At 43.6% G+C, this 20,214-nt stretch overlaps 1 protein-coding gene across 2 annotated transcripts in view; it reads right to left on the reverse strand.

The window, feature by feature from the left end:
• Positions 1-1,695: 1,695 nt before the first annotated feature.
• PPP1R1C (protein phosphatase 1 regulatory inhibitor subunit 1C) overlaps positions 1,696-20,214 on the reverse strand; it is a 38,062-nt gene continuing 19,543 nt past the window's right edge. The window contains exons 4-5 of one of the 2 annotated variants that reach the window (XM_083497468.1): positions 19,089-19,160; positions 1,696-2,927 (exon numbers count right to left, since the gene is read on the reverse strand). In XM_083497468.1, coding sequence (XP_083353594.1) covers positions 2,913-2,927; positions 19,089-19,160 — 87 coding nt within the window. In that variant the 3' untranslated portion in view covers positions 1,696-2,912. The remainder of the gene's footprint in view (positions 2,928-19,088; positions 19,161-20,214) is intronic. The other variant, XM_083497467.1, reaches the window with a different exon arrangement.

Below are 20,214 nucleotides of genomic sequence, written 5' to 3' on the forward strand. Positions count from 1 at the left end.
TAGTTCACTGCTAAGAAAACTATAAAACCACACTTAAAAAAAAAAGAGGGCAAAAAGGTGAAAATACACCAACCAGCCCAGTGAAACACTTCGAAGTTCCATTGATTTCAATGGGAGAGACTTAAGCAGATACTTAATGTTCCACGGAAACAATGGAAACATATATCCTTAATATGTGCTGAGCCCAACCATTTCTTCCAAGAGCTCTGTGTGACCAGGAGCCCTGAGTGTGTATGCTGCCCAGTTGTGTGATCAGCTCACATGAATACAGCTGTATGCACATAGGCTTTCGTTGCAGCTGTCATCGCTGAATGCATAGAGGTTGGGAAGCAGGGCCAGGAGGTGCACAGATGTCTGTTTCAAACCAGCAGAAGTAAGGTGAGACATCAACAGCCCCTCTCTCCATCAGTCTGTCTGGAATAAGTTGCCTCCTCCCCTCCCAGAAATTACTCCACCAGCAACCAATGTGTCTTCATCAGGGTGGTTCAGATGAACCACACACACACACACACACACACACACACACACACACACACACACACACAATGTTCAAACGTGACTCTGAACAGATGTGTTTCACTCCTATCTTATTAATCTCTTATCACTTAGCAATCTCTTACCTATCCCTAAATTCTCTCTAATCAGTCTCTTATCTCTGATCTCTTATCAGTCTTGTATCTCCTATCAATCTCCTATCTCTTATCTAAACTCTTATCACTCTATTATCTAGGGTTGCCACACGTCCAGGATTTCTCATACATAGCCAGAATACCGCAGGAGGGAGCAGTGTCTGGGTGGAAATTGCTAAAAATGTCTGGGGAAATCCGGACATGTTGGCAGTGTCATTTTTGGCGATTTCCCTTAAAAATAGCTGAAAAACTTCATTTTTTGCTCCACAACTTTGGCTAAAAACAAAAAAAACTCAACAACTTTTGTGTCTGAATTTTCACTTTTTGAAATATGTATATCCTAACTCTTTTTTCTTATCAATCTCTTATCTCTTAACAACCTCTAATCTTATCTCTTAACAATCACTAATCTTATCTCTTATCTCTTATCAATCTACCATCTCTTATCTATCTCTTATCTCTGATCAAAAACAGCTGGAGACCCAAGTTTGGGAATCCCTGCTCTACTGCATCCAGCCAGTAACCATAGATAGCCCTCTCCTCCTCAAATTTGCCTAATCCCCTTTTAAAGCCCTGTAAGGTTAGTAGCTATCACTTCCATATGTGCTGCGTGAATATGTCCTTCATCTGCCCTGAATCTTCCACCGTTCAGCTTCATGAGGCCTGTGCTTCATCTCCTTTGTCAGAAGCAGTCTGTCTCTGAATGCCAGCTGCTGGGAAGCACAAGCAGGGAAAGTGCTGCTGTGCACAGATCCTGCTTCCATATTCCCCATAAGACATCTGCTTGGCCCATGTGAGAACAGAATGCTGGACTGGGCCACTGGCCTGATCCAGCAGACAGGCTCTCCTGGTGTTCCTTAGTGGATGATCCTGGACTGTGCCTGCTGATGCTTCATTTCCTTCAGAACAAAAAGGCTGAGAAGCTGTCCAGGAAATCGCTTTTTATGGAGGACAGATGGACCAGATACTGTGTTGAGAGTCAGTGTGGTATAATGGTGAGAGAGTCAGACTAGAACTTAGGTCGACCAGGGTTCATAATCCCCACTCAGCCATAAAGCTCACAGAAGATTCATTAATTATTTTTATTTGATTTATGCTGCATTTATGCGACGCTCTATTATGTTACTGTCATTTATTGTTTGCAAGCCGCTTTGAGATTCATCAGAATGAAAAACGGCATAGAAATACAATAACTCAAACCAAATCGCTTGGTGTGGCCTTGGGCCAGTCACTGCCTCTCAGCATAACCCACCTCACAAGGTTGTTGTGGGGATTAAAGGAGGAGCAGAAAAACTATGCGCACCACGGTGAGCTTCTTGGAGAGAAGGTGTGATATAAATGCAATAAATAAATAACAAATATTTGGGCATGGCCACTTATGGAACCCCCAAATTCAATGGCAATGGAATATGTACCTCTCCATTTCCCCTCAAAAAATAATGCCAGATGTCTCAATGCCTACAAGATCAGAAAAGTGGCAAGAAAAGCATCCCGTTATTAATAAGCCACAGATCAATTAAAACAGCATGAAAACAGTGAGGCAAAACACATAACCTAAAAGCATATTCATAAAGGCCCAGTCCATAATAGTATCCTCAAACAGAAGACCACTGACATTGTTGCCACACAGAATTCAAATGGAAGGCTGTGCCAGATTAAACCCTGTGGAGGCCCCAGGTAGTCAAAATCTCGGGTGGCCCCCTGTGAGCACACCCTAGTGGGCTAATATTGGCCTAAGAAGGCTTGGTTGTAATTTTCTTTCAAGATCAAATCAATATTATTTTGATTGATTGTCATGGGGCCCTTAAAAGGCATGCTCTGCCTATTTAGCACAGTTTTGTAGCATTCAAATTTATACTATTTGCAGCTGATCTTCTAGACTGCAGCTCACATTCAGAAATTAAGCAATGGCAGCACTAAAGGACTCGACATGTTTGCAAACGACATATTTGAAGTCATTAAAAACAAATGCAAGGGGGAAATGGCTAGAAAAGAAATGGAAGAAACCATTATCTCCAGTTATGAAGTACCACAAAGCAGATTCTGCAAATTGCTGTAAATTCCACCACGAAATCCTCCTGCTGTTGGGTACTGAGGTGAAGACGGGTTTGGGTCAGGAAGACAAGCAATAGAGTTCCACGTTAAGTACAGAAAGTTTAGCAGTTCAGTTATTGACAAGAAGGACTTTCCCAAAGATGCTTGGAGCCAGTTACGGGCTCCACTCCTCATCTCTTTCATTGACTCCTTCATCCTCCTCCGGGAAGGCCGTGTCATTCTGGTTTTTTAGATGCTTAATCCCTGTAAATATAAAAGAACCACATTTAAGGCCACATGCAGTCAAATCTGAAATCTTGCCTGTTGTGCTGAAGGAAGAAATCAATCACTGACAATGTTGCTGTTTCATTAACAACTGTTAAGGGTGACAGCTTACAAAAATATGAACGGTGGGTTTCCATTTCATCGGCAAAATAAGGGTCAAACGAAATATGTTGCTCACCAACCCTGCCCACTCCACACACCCTTGCCAAACCCCCATTCTTTACACCCCACACAAACCCCCCAACACTCCTTCCATCCCATGAGGGTGAAAGCCTTTCTCCTCCTGATATCCAAAGGGATATATGAGAGTGCAGGGAGCTGTGAAGGGATGGGGGCAGTTTGGGGTGAATTGTGGGCAGTGGAGACCATGGTGATGGGGAGTGCATGAACGCCTGCAGGTCTGCCTGGGCCAGCAGCCTTGGGCCTCCTGCCTGTTTGAATCCCAGGTTTCCCTGTTGTGCACACAGGCAAACAGGCAGGCAGCTGGCGGCAGTGGTGACACAGAACATGTGAATGCCTGCCTGGGCTACCCAGCTGCCCACTTGCTTGCTCTGCCCACATGTGATACTGGCCTGCCTGCTTTTATTGCTCCTTCCAACCATGGTTTTTGTTGGGGGGGGGGAGTTGTTGAGCTAAATTTTTCCCGGGGGGGGGAGGACATTATGGGGGGGAGGCTTTTGTTTGAGGGGGAGGCTTCTGCTAGGGGAGGCAGGAACTCAGTTAATTGGCCCATCACCTCCTGGCAAATAGAAGGGGAAGAAATGGAGGCAGTGAGAGATTTTACTTTCTTGGGCTCCATGATCATTGCAGATGGTGACAGCAGTCACGAAATTTAAAGACGCCTGCTTCTTGGGAGAAAAGCAATGACAAACCTAGACAGCATCTTAAAAAGCAGAGACATCACCTTGCCAACAAAGGTCCGTATAGTTAAAGCCATGGTTTTCCCAGTAGTGACGTATGGAAGTGAGAGCTAGGCCATAAAAAAGACTGATCGCCGAAGAATTGATGCTTTTGAATTATGGTGCTGGAGGAGACTCTTGAGAGTCCCATGGACTGCAAGAAGATCAAACCTCTCCATTCTTAAGGAAATCAGCCCTGAGTGCTCACTGGAAGGACAGATCGTGAAGCTGAGGCTCCAATACTTTGGCCACCTCATGAGAAGAGAAAAGACCCTAATGTTGGGAAAGGTGGAGGGCACAAGGAGAAGGGGATGATAGAGGACAAGATGGTTGGACAATGTTCTTGAAGCTACCAGCATGAGTTTGACCAAACTGCGGGAGGCAGTGGAAGACAGGAGTGCCTGGCGTGCTCTGGTCCATGGGCTCACAAAGTGTCAGACACGACTAAACGACTAAACAACAACAACAATGCTTTTCAATACTTTTTGGGGATTTGGAGGGCAACTGCCCCCCCCCTTGGCAATGCCCATGCTTCCACCTGTTGCTGTCATGTTGCAGTTTGCATGGCTGCCTATATCGAAAGCTACACACACAGATATGGGTTACATGATATCATTCTATTCCTACGTCGCCTCCACCCTCCCATTCATTTCCCTGCTATAATTTGAAATGGTCCTCAGGTTGCTTGCTCTGAGGGTGTTGTGTTCTGCTCACACCCTTTGTCTGCTTTCAAGTCACTCTCTTCATGCTTGGCTACACCTTTTGTGTTCAGCTAAGCTTGCCTTCCTCATTACTGAGTTGAGATCTCTATGCCCAGGCTGAGTTCCCCCTCTGAATCTCTGCTTTTGTCTGCTGGTGTTTCTCCTCTCTTGCCATCTGTCTGATAGTAAGGCTCATCTATTTCTCTTCACAATGTAGCAGTGATTTCCCTGGGTCTGTATTTCTTTTTTTACCCGACAGAAATCAGTTTGTACCCTTCAGTTCACCTGCTCCAGAGTTGCCTTCCGTCCCTTGATGTCACAATGCGAGGAAACATGCATACATATTTGACTCTTATTTTTGTCTCCCTTCTAAAGTTTGCTGTTTTCTCCTTTCCCTCAAAGGCTCTGATTTCACTGCAGGTAATTTAATTCAATTAATGTTGACGAAGAAAGCCTGAATGCCAAGCCATTTTCAGTAAGCATGTACTAATACGCTTTGAACTGGTAATGCATTTTAGATTAAATCATCGCCTCAAAGCTTATTTGCAGATTCAGGATAAATTATCTGTGCAAATGAGGCAACTTTCTGACATTTCCACAGTCACATCATGAAAATCTCCTGTGGGGAAATGAAAGCTTGACATCTGGCTTAATCCATCCAAGCAAAGTAGAAGAAATTTGAAAGCAGATACGTATTCAACAAGGTTCCTCAACTTTGCAAAATACTTGCAGGGGATTCAAACATTTAACATGCATCCAAGTCATGGGTCAATTTAATAAATTCAAGTTGTCCATTTAGAATAATAGAATTGCAGAGTTGGCAGGGACTTCAAAAAGACCATCTACAGTGGTACCTCGGGTTACATATGCTTCAGGTTACATACGCTTCAGGTTACAGACTCTGCTAACCCAGAAATAGTGCTTCAGGTTAAGAACTTTGCTTCAGGATGAGAACAGAAATCGTGCTCCGGCGGTGCGGCAGCAGCAGGAGGCCCCATTAGCCAAAGTGGTGCTTCAGGTTAAGAACAGTTTCAGGTTAAGAACGGACCTCCGGAACAAATTAAGTACTTAACCCAAGATACCACTGTACTCCAACTCTAATGATGTAGGAAATCCAGTTCTGCAATATCTCTGATAGGTTGCTATCTGTTTAATGCACTCTAAAGAATACGTCCACCTTCTTCTAAGCTTGTATCGCTAAGGAAATCTTCCTTCTGTTTAGTCAAAATCCCTTTTCTTGGCATTTGAACCCATTGGTTCAGGCCCTGCATCAGAAGACAAATTATCTCAATTATCTCTGTGATAAGCCTTTCAGCTATGTGAAGATGGCTACAGTACTGCATCTATTCTGCAGGCTAAATGTACCCAACTCCTTCAACCTTTCCTCACGAATTTAGTTTTCAAGCCCTCCACCTTCTTTACTGACCTCCTCCGGACACTGTCCATACGATACACCTCTTGTTAGATGCAGACAATCTGATCTAAAGATTTATTATTGGTTGCCAGAGTTCTAATACACATATGGAGCTACCCTGCTTATCATTCATTTCAATGGAGGAAGTGTGTGCATTGCATTGCATTGAAATTGCATTGCATATGGGGGTCTACTCCCTCCATCAAAATGAATGGGACAAGCCACACCTACAAGAGCACAGCGAAAGCTCTAAGTTGTGATATATATATATAATGCTGAAGGTTGTGGCTAAAGTTAACTCAGATTCTGCCTTATTGTAGATGTTGCATTTCCTTTGAACGATGCAGTTTCTAGAGCAGGTGTAGATAAAGGTGAGTGGGTACTGGTGATGAGAGATATGTTCCTGCCCTTTTGGTCTATGAGCTGATTTTCAAAATCGCAAGAATCCCACTGATCCTGGGATTGCACAACACCAACATGAACCCGGGTGATTTCATGCTCTCCACATTTCAAAAGCTTTCCACATCTAGAATCCTAGTTAATTGGGGAGGTGGTGAGACTACAGCTGATGCATGAGTATGTAAATACTGTGGATGGGGCACAGCCATCCTAAGACTTGTGCTATATTTATATGTTGTGCATATAAAGGTACCATTCAACTGGTAAATTGGAGCAAGCTTCTGATGCTGGTGCCTCATAGACAACAGATCCCAAGGCTGCTGGCTGAAAGCCAATGGGACATGCCTCTGGTTCCCCCAAGTTAGCAAAACCTGAGGCAGGGACCCTCACAGGTGTTGTTCCCTAAACCTGACTCACCAGAGGAATTGAGTGGTTTCCATGCTACTGCACCTGCCCAATAGTAAAGGAAGCGTGACAAACAGGATTCCACAGAAAAACAAGGAAGTGCTTTTTTGTGCAGGTCATGGGGCTGGCCCTCACCTTTAGGACAAGGGGTTCAAGCCTGGGGAAATGGACAGGAGGAAGAGGCTTATGAGACAGCAATTCACCTCCGGCCTTTGTTCACTTGGAGCTCTCCATGGTGCTGTAAAACCGCTGAACTGGCTTGCCCCCTCATGAGTACCTGGTGCAGATAAGGCGAGACCAGTACCCTCCAGGGACAACCCTGATTTAGAGAAGCCGTCCCAGTTTCTGATTTGATCCCAGAATGTCCCGCTTTGCCTTACAATGTCCCCATTTTCATTGGAGAAATGTTGGAGGATATGGAGTTATCCGACCCCCGAGCCATCTGAAGGCAATCCTGTATAGGGAAGCTTTTGTAATGTTTAATGTTTTATTGTGTTTTTATATATGTTGGAAGCTGTCCAGAGTGCTGGGGCAACCCAATAAGATGTGTGGGGTATAATTATCACGATGGAATGGGACGTCCCTGTTTTCATTGGAGAAATGATGGAGGGTATGTGAGAACAAAGCATGAATGTACAGAGACATTACCTACATTAACTAGGAAAAGCAGGGGACTTTTTAGGGGAATTGGGTCAAGGCTATATGGGAATCAGAGCTGATTGATGGGCCAGGCTCATATATGCAAGTGTGAATTTTATCATGTACAAAAAAAAAAGCACTTCTCTTCTGCATACATAGGGTTGGATCCAGAGCACCAGTGGTTTGAGGGAGATGACTTTTTCCAATTCTTTCTCCCCTTGCAGCCCCCCAGGGCTACCTTGCACTCTAAAGTGGTGCTTCAGATTAAGAACAGTTTCAGGTTAATTACGGACCTCTGGAACGAATTAAGTACTTAAACTGAGGTACCACTGTAGAAGAAGAAATACATCTTTACTTAAAATATCAAGTGGGAGGGGAAAAAATCAAACCCTAATTTCTTTCTTTACAATTTGACATACAAATGTCAAAGAGGTCCATCTATCCAGATTCATGTCCTATTTATGGTTCTTCATTCAGATACTATTATTGGATGCACATTCCCAGCTCTGTACAGAGAGAGGGACATCTCCATCTGCTTATGGGAATGTTATATCTATGCTTATGCAAACAATGGAAAAAACATAGCCTGGGACATTGGCTCTGATTAATCAAATCTCCTTAGATAAAGCATTTTAAAATTTCAACCTCGCTATATTAAGGTTTGCCATGAAATAGTTTAAAGGGTCAGACAGTGCCGGGTCAGTAAGTCAAGCAAGAGAAAGGAAAATGTTGATCTCTCAAGGGTCTATTTTTATCCTTTTCTTGATTTCTTCTTAAAATAATCATCCTTGGCTATATGTGCAACTTATTCTAGGAGGGCCAAGTTTCTGCAGCAGGCTAGGTGGGTGGTAGGTTTCTGCATTACAGTGGTGCCTTAGCGGCTATTAGCGGCTTTTAGCGGCTTTTAGCGGCTTATCTGCTGATCGGATCAGCTGATAAGCGGCTTAGTGGCTTAGAAAAAGGGGGGGAACCAGCAGGAACTCGCAAGACATTGTCGTCTTGTGAAACAAGCCCATAGGAAATTCGTTTTGTGAAGCACCTCCAAAACGGAAAACTCTTTCGTCTAGCGAGTTTTCCGTCTTGCGAGGCATTCGTCTTGCGGGGCACAACTGTACTGCTTATGTTTGAGCAAAACTGATCAGTGTTTATATCTGTCGTTCTTCCAGATTTGCATTGCTTAGTTTTTTATATATATATATATATATATATATATATATATATATATATATATATATATATTATTACAAATAAAGGTAATATACATATTAGATGATACTGAAAGAGTCTTAAGTAGCTTTTTAAAAGACCCATGTATTTTCTTATCTATTTGTAATTGCACTTTTGAAGCAAAAGAACAGGAACCCAGAAAAAAGCCCAAATTTCAGCATTTGAAACTCTCGGTTGTTTAGGTTACCTGGGGAACTATGAGCTCATTTGGGTGTATCAGTTTCTTGTTATCAGATTGAGCTTAACTGATAATTGGGTTCGTGCTTTCTCCCTCCTTCAGTGTTGATGTTGTTCACTGTTTCCTCCAAACCCAAACAAATTAAGGTTTGCCTTAGCTACAGTTCAAGAGAGCAAGCCAACTTCAAACCTTGGTATATGAAGCTGGTTTGTTTTAACTAGACATAGTTATGTTTAGCCACAGTTTAGGGTTTGGATGTAAAGCTAAACTGTGGTTAATCAAATACAGAAGCAAAAGCTCATGGCTGCTCTGGAGGAGTGGGAGGGAGGGAGAAGTGTGTGAGGTCAAGGTTTGACCAGGCTTGTTTAAAAATAAACCCTACATCAGAAGGCAGCCTGTGCACAACCCCTTTGACTTCATAGAGAGAAAAGGCAAGAAATAAATTAGTAGCAATGAACTAATCATTGCCCTCCAATTTTCCTACTTTCCTACTGAAAGCACAGATACGGAGTTACAACTCAGAGCCAATAAGCCACTGTTTACACTGTCACCGCTCATCAGCCATGAAAACAGTAAAAGGCTGTGTTCAAAATAGATGGCTGCTTTCCAGTTTATTATTTCATATCACACGACTTCCATTACCTTTTCCCTTCCCTACATTTAAAAGTTGCAAACAACAGCATTGGCTCAAGATCAGTGCAGAGAGATGTTTCCTCCACACAACTGTGCTGTCACATCACTGCCTTCCCTCACCCTGACTGAACATAGCATGCTTTCAATGGGAGGCTGATTTCGCTAGTGTAGAATTGCACCCTGTAGAAATCTTCTGCTGACAGCATCCCCCCAAAATGTAAGCAGCTTTTGTAGCTCCAGGCAAGCCTCACTAGCATGTAAACATTTCAGATTTGCTGATTCCTTAAGTCTCTCCCTAGTCTTGTCAGCCAAATCAAAAGACTTCAGATGAAGAGCAGAAGCCCCTAGAGGTCAATTCAAGGACCACAGTTTCGGTCTCCAATCATCTCAGTTTATCTTCTTCTTTTATAAAATAGCAAAATAAAATAAAATAATGGTTTATATACTGAAAGGAAGGTGGTGTTTCTGAAGGGAACGTTTCAGGTTCTGCAAAAAGCTTTGGGTGGGCTTCTCTTAGCAAGGGAAGGGAGAGGGAGAGAAAACCTAGTTTATGTGTAATAAAGCTTGGCATGGTTGCGTCATGGACTGGCTGGATTTGAAAGAATGGTGGGAGTCACCCACCCAAGAACCCACCGTGGAGGACACAGAAGATGACGACTTAGATCCCAGATCGTGGTGGTGGTGGTGGGATGCTGAAGAGCAGTCTGAGGAAGGAACGAGCTGGGAGGCGCTAGAAACAGGGGATTTGAGGAATCAAGGTGGGGATCAGGAGAAGGAAGGCCTTCCAGGACAGGTTAGAGGCTGAGAGTCACAGTGGGAGTGCAGACTCAGACACAGAGGAGTCAGAGGTTGCCTTTTCTACCCAGCAGCAGGGAAGTCTCGGTCCTGCTGGCTCTCCTTCCCCTCTGATACCCCACTTGAGGAGAGTTGAGCAATAGGGCAGGCAGGTCCAGAGGAGGAGGAGAAGACCACCCCCCTCAATGCAGGCTTTGTCTGCTTTGGGAAGGATCCAGAGTGAGAGGCTAGAGGGGGAAGGGCGGGACTAGTGGCCAGTTTCAGCAATGTTTTAGCTGGTTTAAGATGAACCAGAGGACTGTGGCGATCACACAGGGTCCCCGGACGTTTCACCACCTATTAATCCCTGTGCCACCACTTTATTTCTCGCTGCCACCACCCAGGCCCTACCTGGGAAATTACTGAGTCCAGCCAGGGTTAAACTGGAACATGAACTTCTGTTTGTTTATTGCAGTTTAACAAGTGTGTGGTTTCATAAACGGTCTCAGTCAATTACAATCATGGGCTGCCTATCCAGACCTATAACTTCCGCTACCTGCTCTCACTCACTAAACCACCTCTCAGATATTTACTTGTCTTCCTAGCTCCTAACTGTTACTGACTCAGCTTATTTTGTTACACTAACTCAACCTACCCACAGACTCTATCCCAATTCACTCCCGCTCCAACCAACCACCCAACTCCCAACGAACTCTCCCTTCGCCCCTCCCAGTGCTGGTTTTATATTCCCTCTGACTCCACCCCCCTGGGTTCTGATTGGGTAACCTGTTTAACTATTTCACCTCCATCACTCTCATATGTTAACGTCACAAATACAAAGCTAATTGCATTCTATGCCTTCTGTGCTTCCCTGTCCTGTGGTTGACAGGTTGTTACATAAGAACGTAAGCAGCTGCCTGATAGCCCATTCAGGCTATTTGGTCAATCTATTCCAGGACTGTTTATTCTGACGGGCTGTAGCTCTCTGGAGTCCACAACTATCATAATAACAATATAATAATAATTTTATTATTAATATGCTGCCCATCTGACTGGGTTGTCCCAGTCACTCTGGGCGGCTCCCAACAAAATATAAAAAACACATGGCTTGCTTCAACCTGAAGAGTGGAAGGGGATAGTTTAATGCCTACCAGAAGATGAGTGCAATGACAAACTTCTTATGCAACTGTTGAGGTGGAAAAGAAAGAGATGAGAAAAGGGCTGAGGACTGGAAAAACGAAGGTACTAAAAAATAACTAATGTTGTGATCCTATTGTCCCTGGGAGGGCATCCTAGCACCATAAAGATAAAAGGGACCCCTGACCATTAGGTCCAGTCGCGGACGACTCTGGGGTTGCAGCACTCATCTCGCTTTATTGGCCGAGGGAGCTGGCGTACAGTTTCCGGGTCATGTGGCCAGCATGACTAAGCCGCTTCTGGTGAAACCAGAGCAGAGCACGGAAACGCTGTTTACCTTCCCACTGGAGCAGTACCTATTTATCTACTTGCACTTTAACGTGCTTTCGAACTGCTAGGTTGGCAGGAGCAGGGACCGAGCAATGGGAGCTCACCCTATCACGGGGATTTGAACCGCCGACCTTCTGATTGGCAAGTCCTAGGCTCTGTGGTTTAACCCACAGCACCACCAGATCAGGAAAGAGAACGCTCCAAACTTGGTGAGGGAGATCTGATGTTGCAGTACCCCTCCTTGCCACCATGGGAATGTCTAGGTTCCTGACCCTATGGATCTTGGAGCCCCAATGTTTGTAGAGTAAAAGAGGGCGTATGCTGGTGTCCATTGGAAAAGGACCAGGAAAAAGGTTGGAGTCAAAGAATTCAATGACCCGGGAGAATCGCACCCTAAATATGGTTTGCAGGTGAATGAAGAGAGTGAAATGCAGAAAATAACATTGTTTCGTAGATTTGTTTGTTCCTTTAAAAGGTACCAGGGGAACCAAATGATATAAATCAAGGCTGACAGATCTCAGAAATCACCCCATGAGTCCAGTAAAACAACCCTCTGCCTTTCTTACCAGCCTGCCAAAAATAACAGCCACCATTGTTCTCTTTTATTTCTCCCTATAAAGCGTCCTTCCCGAAGATATATTTGCAGAGCCACTTGCAATAAACAGCAATGTCAAAAAATAAATGTATACAGTCAACATAAATAAAGTGAGGATCATTCCATTCCCGTGGTGGAAACCAAATATTTATCTCAAGCCATGCTTGTATATCTGCCTGGGCTTTGGGTGGGAAGGGGGGCATGAAAAAAATCCCACGTACATTTATGGAAGAGGACTTATTTTAAAAACATGGGATTTGGGGTTTTGCTATGTTTGTACTCAACACAATAGGGCAACAGAGGGTGATTAAATTAATTCCCATGTGAGCCAGAGGAGGAAATGTCATGGAAATCTGTGTGTGTGTGTGTCCATGCGCATGGGGGACATTTCTGTCTGGACAATTCAATGAATACTGTAACATGTAGGGAAGCCTGGACAACAAGCCAGAAGCTGCCTTGATTTATCCCACATACACATCATAAATTGCAAAGGTGTCAAGTCCATGGCAAATCATATCTTGGGTGGGGTTTTTTTCCATATCTTTTTTATTAAATCTTTTTAATGATGCAACAAGATAAAAAAACTAATCTGTATAAAAACAAAAGAAGAAAAACCCACACAGAGAGAAAGGGGATGATGACCCTTCTGTTGTGCTACTGTGTACTCTGTGCTTTGCTTGTGGAGACCATTTTTTAATTTTTGAGGGGTGGGGCAAAGTGTCTCTTAAGTGCAGTGGAAGCTCTTTTTCAAAGTTTTTTATTTATATTTTTCAAATTTATACATTTCATGAATTTTGCAATCCATTTAACATTTCAAAATCTGACTTCCTTCCCCCTCGTTCGGCGGTTCCCTAAATTTATCTTTTCATATCTTCTGCATATCCTAATTCATTTACCTTACTCGTTTAATTATCTACTGTAAATGTATACTCTTATAAAACTGCAGGTTACTGCAACAATCCTGCTAATGTTTTTATCTGTTTACAATTTATCTGTAGATATTCGATAAACCATTTCCGTTCTTTTATAAAGAGTTTGTTATCTTGATTTCTCATTCTTCCAGTAAGTTCCGCCATTTCTGCATATTCCATAAGTTTTTGTATCCATTCTTCCTTTACTTGGGACTTTGCTTCTTTCCATTTTGGGGCAAGTTCAGCAGAAGTTCGACTTGTGTTATCTTTAGTTAATTTTTTAAAATGTCCACAGGCACATGTCACTCACATTTAAAGCAGATCTGATGAAAGGTCCATCAGTCAACAAAGGTTTGGGTTCTTTTTGTGAGGGGGGGGGAGCAGGGAGAAGAGCAGAAATCATACTTCCTGTGTAGTATACTTCAATGTAGTATACTTGGGATACGGGCTGTGATCTTAAACCTCGCATAAGCAGAAAGAAAATTCATATGAGCTCTCTGTTGCTGCCATGTCGCTTCCACATGGCCACTCTGCTACTGAGCTGAGCAGCACTATAGAGCACTGGGCTTGCAGGAGGAGTGGCAGATTAAATTAATGGACTATGGCGAAATGGGAAAACTTACTGGAACAATAAAAAGCCAAGAGGAAAAACACTTTATTAAAGAATGGAGGAACATATATGGAAAATCTGAAAAGTTCTTGTCCATGTGTAAGTTCGTTAGCAGGATTAACTTAAAACCAAGCAGTTACAATTAATGTTAAAAGAAAACCAGGGAGTAATTAATAATTGGAATAATGAGGGAAATGCAGTGCTAAGAATTAAAAAATATAAGAAACCACAAAAGGGGTGTGGTGGGGAAGTCTAAATATATATGTTTGTTGGGAAAATATTGGATTTGTATGTTTTTAAAAAGAATAAGAAACTGAAAAATTATATATATATATATATATATATATATATATATATAGTCAAAGCTCTCATGTTTGTCTCTTTCTCTAGTCCATTGGACTATCGAGAGGCAGGAACTGGAAGTGCAAAAACACACCCTTCAGATCCACTAGAGGGAGCCTTGTTACTAATAACAAGTTGCTTCAAAACCAAGCAGCGGGAATCCATTTTAAAAGTACTTGAGTGCTGTCATATTGATAGCAATGAAACAGAAAGTAATCTTGAAGCCTGAGCTCCTATATTTAACAAAACATTTTATCAGCTGTGTAAGTATCCTCTCTGCTCAGAGTACATCCACACAGAGCATAGAACTGGGGCAGCTGTTGAATTTCCTACACCTAATAAGCAATTGGTGAAAACGCCGCATATTGATAAAAACAGTAACTTTTCAGTTGACATTAAATAGCAGCTGATAAACCTTTCAACTACTTCAGACTTTCCCACCCACTATTTTAAACACAAAGTTTATCGCTGGCTTTATTTTGTCAGTTTAAATCAGCAATCCAGTTCAAACCCAACAGAATGAATTCAATCCAAAGATCTCATTCCACTCACGGAGGTGTCCCTCCGTTCAGGAAGAGAAATGATTAAATTCAATTCAGTGTATGTTATCTCTGCAATATCCCCCGAGTTAGCTTTAATCCACAGATTTGTGAATTTTTGTATCTACTGCTAGAATTACACCCGGTTCTTTATCAATTCAGGAACACACTGCCAAGGTGACCTCTGCTTCTGAAGGGAATCCTTTTGTTATCTGATGATGGCTGTAACTGATGCAAATTATTTCCTGGTTGGACAGAAGGCAACATGTTTGGGATTGTGCAAGCATCCTGCTAACCTAAGCCCATTGGCCCATCTAACTCATTACTGTCTACACTGACTGGCAGAAGCTCTTCAGAGTTTCAGACAAGAACTATTCTCAACCCTACCTAGAGAGACAATGGATTGAACTTGGTGCCTGCAAAGTATGGGCTCAACCATAGAGCTATTTCCCTTGCTTTCTTTGAAGTAAAACCAGGGTGCAATTAAGGGACAGGTAAGGATTGTTCCTGTTTTCTAAAGCATAATGTCACAAGGTAAAGGTAAAGGGACCCTTGACCATTAGGTCCAGTCATGGCCAACTCTGGGGTTGCAGCGCTCATCTTGCTTTACTGGCCAAGGGAGCCGGCATACAGCTTCCGGGTCATGTGGCCAGCATGACTAAGCCCCTTCTGGTGAACCAGAGCAGTGCACGGAAACGCCGTTTACCTTTCCGCCAGAGCGGGACCTATTTATCTACTTGCACTTTGAGGTGCTTTCGAACTGCTAGGTTGGCAGGAGCAGGGACCGAGCAACAGGAGCTCACCCTGTCACGGGGATTTGAACCACCGACCTTCTGATCGGCAAGCCCTAGGCTCTGTGGTTTAACCCACAGCGCCACCCGTGTCCCATAATGTCAAAATGATGCTCTTTAATACCTTTGAGAGACTAAGCTGCTGTGGAGGATGACAAATGAAGAGATAGATGAATGAAGCAAGATGGCATTCCTCCGCCATCTCCCTAATCTGAGCTTGTATAAGGGAGGAAAGGCTTGCAAAAATGCATATATAGGCTAAAATGCATACAGAGAGAGAAACAGAACATGACAAATTTGTGCCTCCTTTAGTTTTTAGTGAATGCGGGCTTTGCAACACTTTGTCCCTTTAGCCACTAAATGTGGCTAAAAAGCCAACAACTGCAGCCACTGACAAATCATGTTGACCCAACATGACAGTCCAATTAGAATCTCCCGCTTTAAACTTTAGTGTTGCCATAGCCAATCCAGCTCAAATATTTAAATGGATAACCCACCAAATGGGCTTAAACACGGAATAATTTCCCCATGAGTAAAACCAGTATCGTACCAGCGCACTCCTCAGGGGTAAAGGAATCCCCACTAAGGAGTAGCAGCCAACAATGCTATTGCCCTACCACCTTGACCGCTTTCCCCCCTGGGTAAATCTGAGGAACCTCAGGCCCAGCAGCCAAGTGTGGCCCTCAAGGGCCTTGGGACTCTTCCCCAGGCCAGGCCCCCTTTCCAGCCATGTTTTGCACCTTTGCTTGAGTGTTTCTGCCTGGCTGGCATGTGTCTTTGAGCTCTGTTTGTGCTTCTTGCTTGACTAGATGGAGGATAAAGAGTAACGTGTGTTGAAACTGGCCTACTGTACAAAAGGTAAGAATCACATAAATATATGTGAATCTTACATTTTGTACAGTAGGCCCATGATTGCTAATCTTCCACTGCCTTGTGGATTACCGTATTTTTCGCTCTATAACATGCCCCCGACCATAACACGCACGTAGTTTTTAGAGGAGGAAAATCCGTAGGCATGCCACCCGTAGGCATTTCCTCCATAAGACGCACAGACATTTCCCCTTACTTTCTAGGAGGAAAAAAGTGAGTGTTATGGTGCAAAAAATACGGTATCTTCTGGAGAAGAAAAAGTTAAGGATTACAGTGGCATAGTGCAGGTTGCCAGAGCTTGTAGCAAGGCAAGTATTGTGCCCCCTCTACAGTGAAAAAAAAACCCAAACACACAAATGTATAGCCCACGCATTCCTCCATACCCCCCGCAGGATGGCCAGTGAAGCTGGCGTTCAGCTGTCCAAGCTATGGGTGCTTTCTGAGGTGCAGTAGAGGCTCAGCAGCTTTGAGGGCTCAGGGCTTTTGTGCCCGGGGCAACCACCCCTGTGGCCCTCCCCATGCAATGCCACTGATGGAGTAAACCCTACACAAAATGGAGTGGAGTCTCTAAGACAATTGGATGGCATCTTGTATGCCTCCTTCCAGCAACTCCTGCAGCCAAGCTGGTGTCAAAGGGGTGCCACCTTGAATAAAACATTGGGGGGGGGGGCTGTGACGTTAACATATGAGAGTGCTGGAGGTGAAATAGTTAAACAGGTTACCCAATCAGAACCCAGGGGGGTGGAGTCAGAGGGACTATAAAACCAGCTCTGGGAGGGGCGAAGGGAGGAGTTCGTTGGGAGTTGGGTGGTTGGTTAGAGCGGGAGTGAATTGGGATAGAGTCTGTGGGTAGGCTGAGTTAGTGTAGCAAAATAAGCTGAGTCTGGAATAGTTAGGGGCTAGGAAGACAAGTAAATATCTGAGAGGTGGTTTAGTGAGTGAGAGCAGGGAGCAGAAGTTATAGGTCTGGATAGGCAGCCCATGATTGTAATTGACTGAGACCGTTTATGAAACCACACACTTGTTAAATTGCAATAAATAAACAGAAGTTTATGTTTCAACTTAACCCTGACTGGACTCAGTATTGTACCAGGTAGGGCCTGGGTGGTGGCAGCGAGAAATAGAGTGGTGGCACAGGGATCAATAGGCAGTGAAACGTCCGGGGACCCTGTGTGATCGCCACAGGGGCAAGTAAGCCCTGCCCTGCATAATGCACTTGACATGGTGCATGGACACCATTTGAATGGCAATGCTCATCAGCTTGGAGGGGCGGCCCTCTCAAATATTTTATTGGGGGGAACGGAGACCCCTTGGCCCCTTCGAGCAGGCTCCTATGTGCCGAACATATTGCTCTGCTTTTCTCTGGACCACATCCATGAGGCTGGTGTGTGTGTGTGTGGGGGGTCTTGTCATCTGGGCAGCCCAGGATCTCCATACAGACTGCCCAGGCTTGCGCCCCAGGCAGGTCACCTTGGTGTTGCTAACGCAGCGGTTTGACTTCACCCCTGGATGCACACTCCATTGTCTCTCAAGACAGACAGATGCCAACAATGTTGCCTCTGGTCCCTCCCCTGCTGGCATGTGGCCCTGGAAGAATGCCCAGAAGGGAAAGTGCTGAGAAACATTTCTCTCCTGCCTTAGTTCATGAACAAATCTTCAGCTCCCTCTAGGGTTAATGAAGGGAAGCTTGTGCATTGCCTAAGACTACCAGATCTTCCCAGCATGCTGTTCCACATTAATCCATTCAGGTGCATTTCAAACATCTGAGACAGTGCTGGAAAGTGCAGCCCTGATCGATTCCCCTTGGCCACGCTCAGGTGATCTGGGCGTGCTTTTACGGACAGCAGGTTTTATCCCTGGCTCTGCACCAGCGCATCACAGTTTGCTTGTGCAATTGGCCCCGTGTCTGTGTTTAATGGAGGGTTATCTGATAAGTGACCAGAACACAGGGGAAATGCTCCTGTGATGAGCAAATCCAAATCAAGAAGTGTCAGGATTCCCAATCTGCGATTTTGCTTACCACACAAGTGCGTGTAAGCATCACTCGGGAGATGAGAACGATGGAGGCTCTTCAAATGGGGAGAGTGTCTCCCAACATCCATTAAGCACAAATATAAGCCTCACAAGGATCCTGTGCCAAACGGCTCTCTCGGCTGCTGTCTGCCTTGTTCTGGAGATAGCTCTGCAATCAATAGCACTCGCATTGATTTTTCCAGTGCGCTGCATTCCAGTAAAACACACATACATAGCTGAGTAAGCCATTTCCTGCTAGAAGGGCGAGTGGATGATGCCTTGGAAAAAGTGCACAGGAAGGAAATTTGCTTTTTTGGGGAGAGGGAATTTATGCTGTCAGTCCCACACTAGCATGATATTGATGTCGTAGAAAAGCTATATTGCAATATTTAAGCAGAGAGGAAACATTGCATAGAGTCTGGAGGGTCCATTTTTTAGTGGCAGGGGATTTAGAATAGGGATTGGGTGCTGAATATGGCCCCCAGGTCTTCCTTTATGGCCCTCAGAACTCTCCTCAAGTAATCCCACCCCCTGCAGATACAAGTGAAAGAGCAGTGTGCTGACAGTCTTTCAAAGGTGTGTGGGTCATGGCCATGTGTCTTTCCCACTCCATGTCATTATAAAGTTATCCTGTTAATGAGAGCCCAAGCTGGGAGTTACTGTTTAGTTTTGGGGTTTTGAAAGATGTCATGAACAACAAAATAGACATTATTAGCATGGCAAGAAACAGTACCTGCACAGTACCTTTCATGGCAGGAGGGGCATAGACGCTCTGCTTCCTCTGTTTGGGAGAAGCATTCTGTGTCTAAGGATAGAAAAGAATGATGTTTCAACAAAACTAAGAGCAAAGCAATAAAGTCAGACAATAAACTAGAGACATTTCTTCCTATTAGCAGTTTTCTCATGGTACCCTAAATGCTTTATATTTATGGCTTAGTTACTAATATTGTTTGTTGACATCGCTTATTGATCCTGTATAGACAGTTATATTAGGTCTGAGCTCTTTAATTAAAAGGGTATGTTTGAAGCAAAAAGTATACACACACACACACACAGAGAGAGAGAGATTTTGTGGGGACTGCTCTGAAATAGGATGATAGGATGATCACCCATTCAAAGTGAGAGTGCTGATGATCTAAGAAGCATGTTTCACTCTCGATTGGCTTGGTGGTGTCATCATCACATAGTCAACTATGATAGGGTTGTGATGACATCATATTTATTTTGTGATCTCCAGTTGGCTAGGGTCATTCTTCCCAGGAAAAAGAAGACCAAGTTTAAATAAATTTTATGGGCTAGACATTATCAAACTACAGTTGTTCCACCTGTTTCTGAATGGTTAAGGAAAATAATGGATATTACTCAAAAGTGGAAAAAAGAATGAAATTTTATGAAGATGAAACGTGGAGCCTAAAATATAGCTTGGGATTTTGAAGGGAAATGGATTCTTTTCAACTCTTGATTATGTACCACATTTTATAGTCCATTACTTATTTTTTATGTTGCAGATAATCATTAATTTAAAAAGCCTGACTACACTAGAAAAACATGCCATTGAATGATGTCAGTCTTGCAGCATTCTAAAGGGTCTGCAAAGTTCACCCTCCTGTACTCCAACACAGTGAAATTGTAGAAGTTAGTACTATATTTAAATCTTCACTTAAAAAGCTTTACTCCATTTCCCTAGGGGCTTAGATCTAGTACGTAAGAAGTATATTTTTAACATACCTAGCCTAATCAATGAAGATTCAGTAGCTATGTAAGTTGGCCTATAATATTTAAAGTGGTTCATAATAGTTTAAGGTAATGGATGGAAAGATGATATTTATGAATAAATTATTGGGTACATTCAGAGAGTG

Source organism: Podarcis liolepis (genome assembly GCF_965112155.1).
Source record: "Podarcis liolepis genome assembly, chromosome: 1".
In the NCBI taxonomy this organism is placed as follows: Eukaryota; Metazoa; Chordata; class Lepidosauria; order Squamata; family Lacertidae; genus Podarcis; species Podarcis liolepis.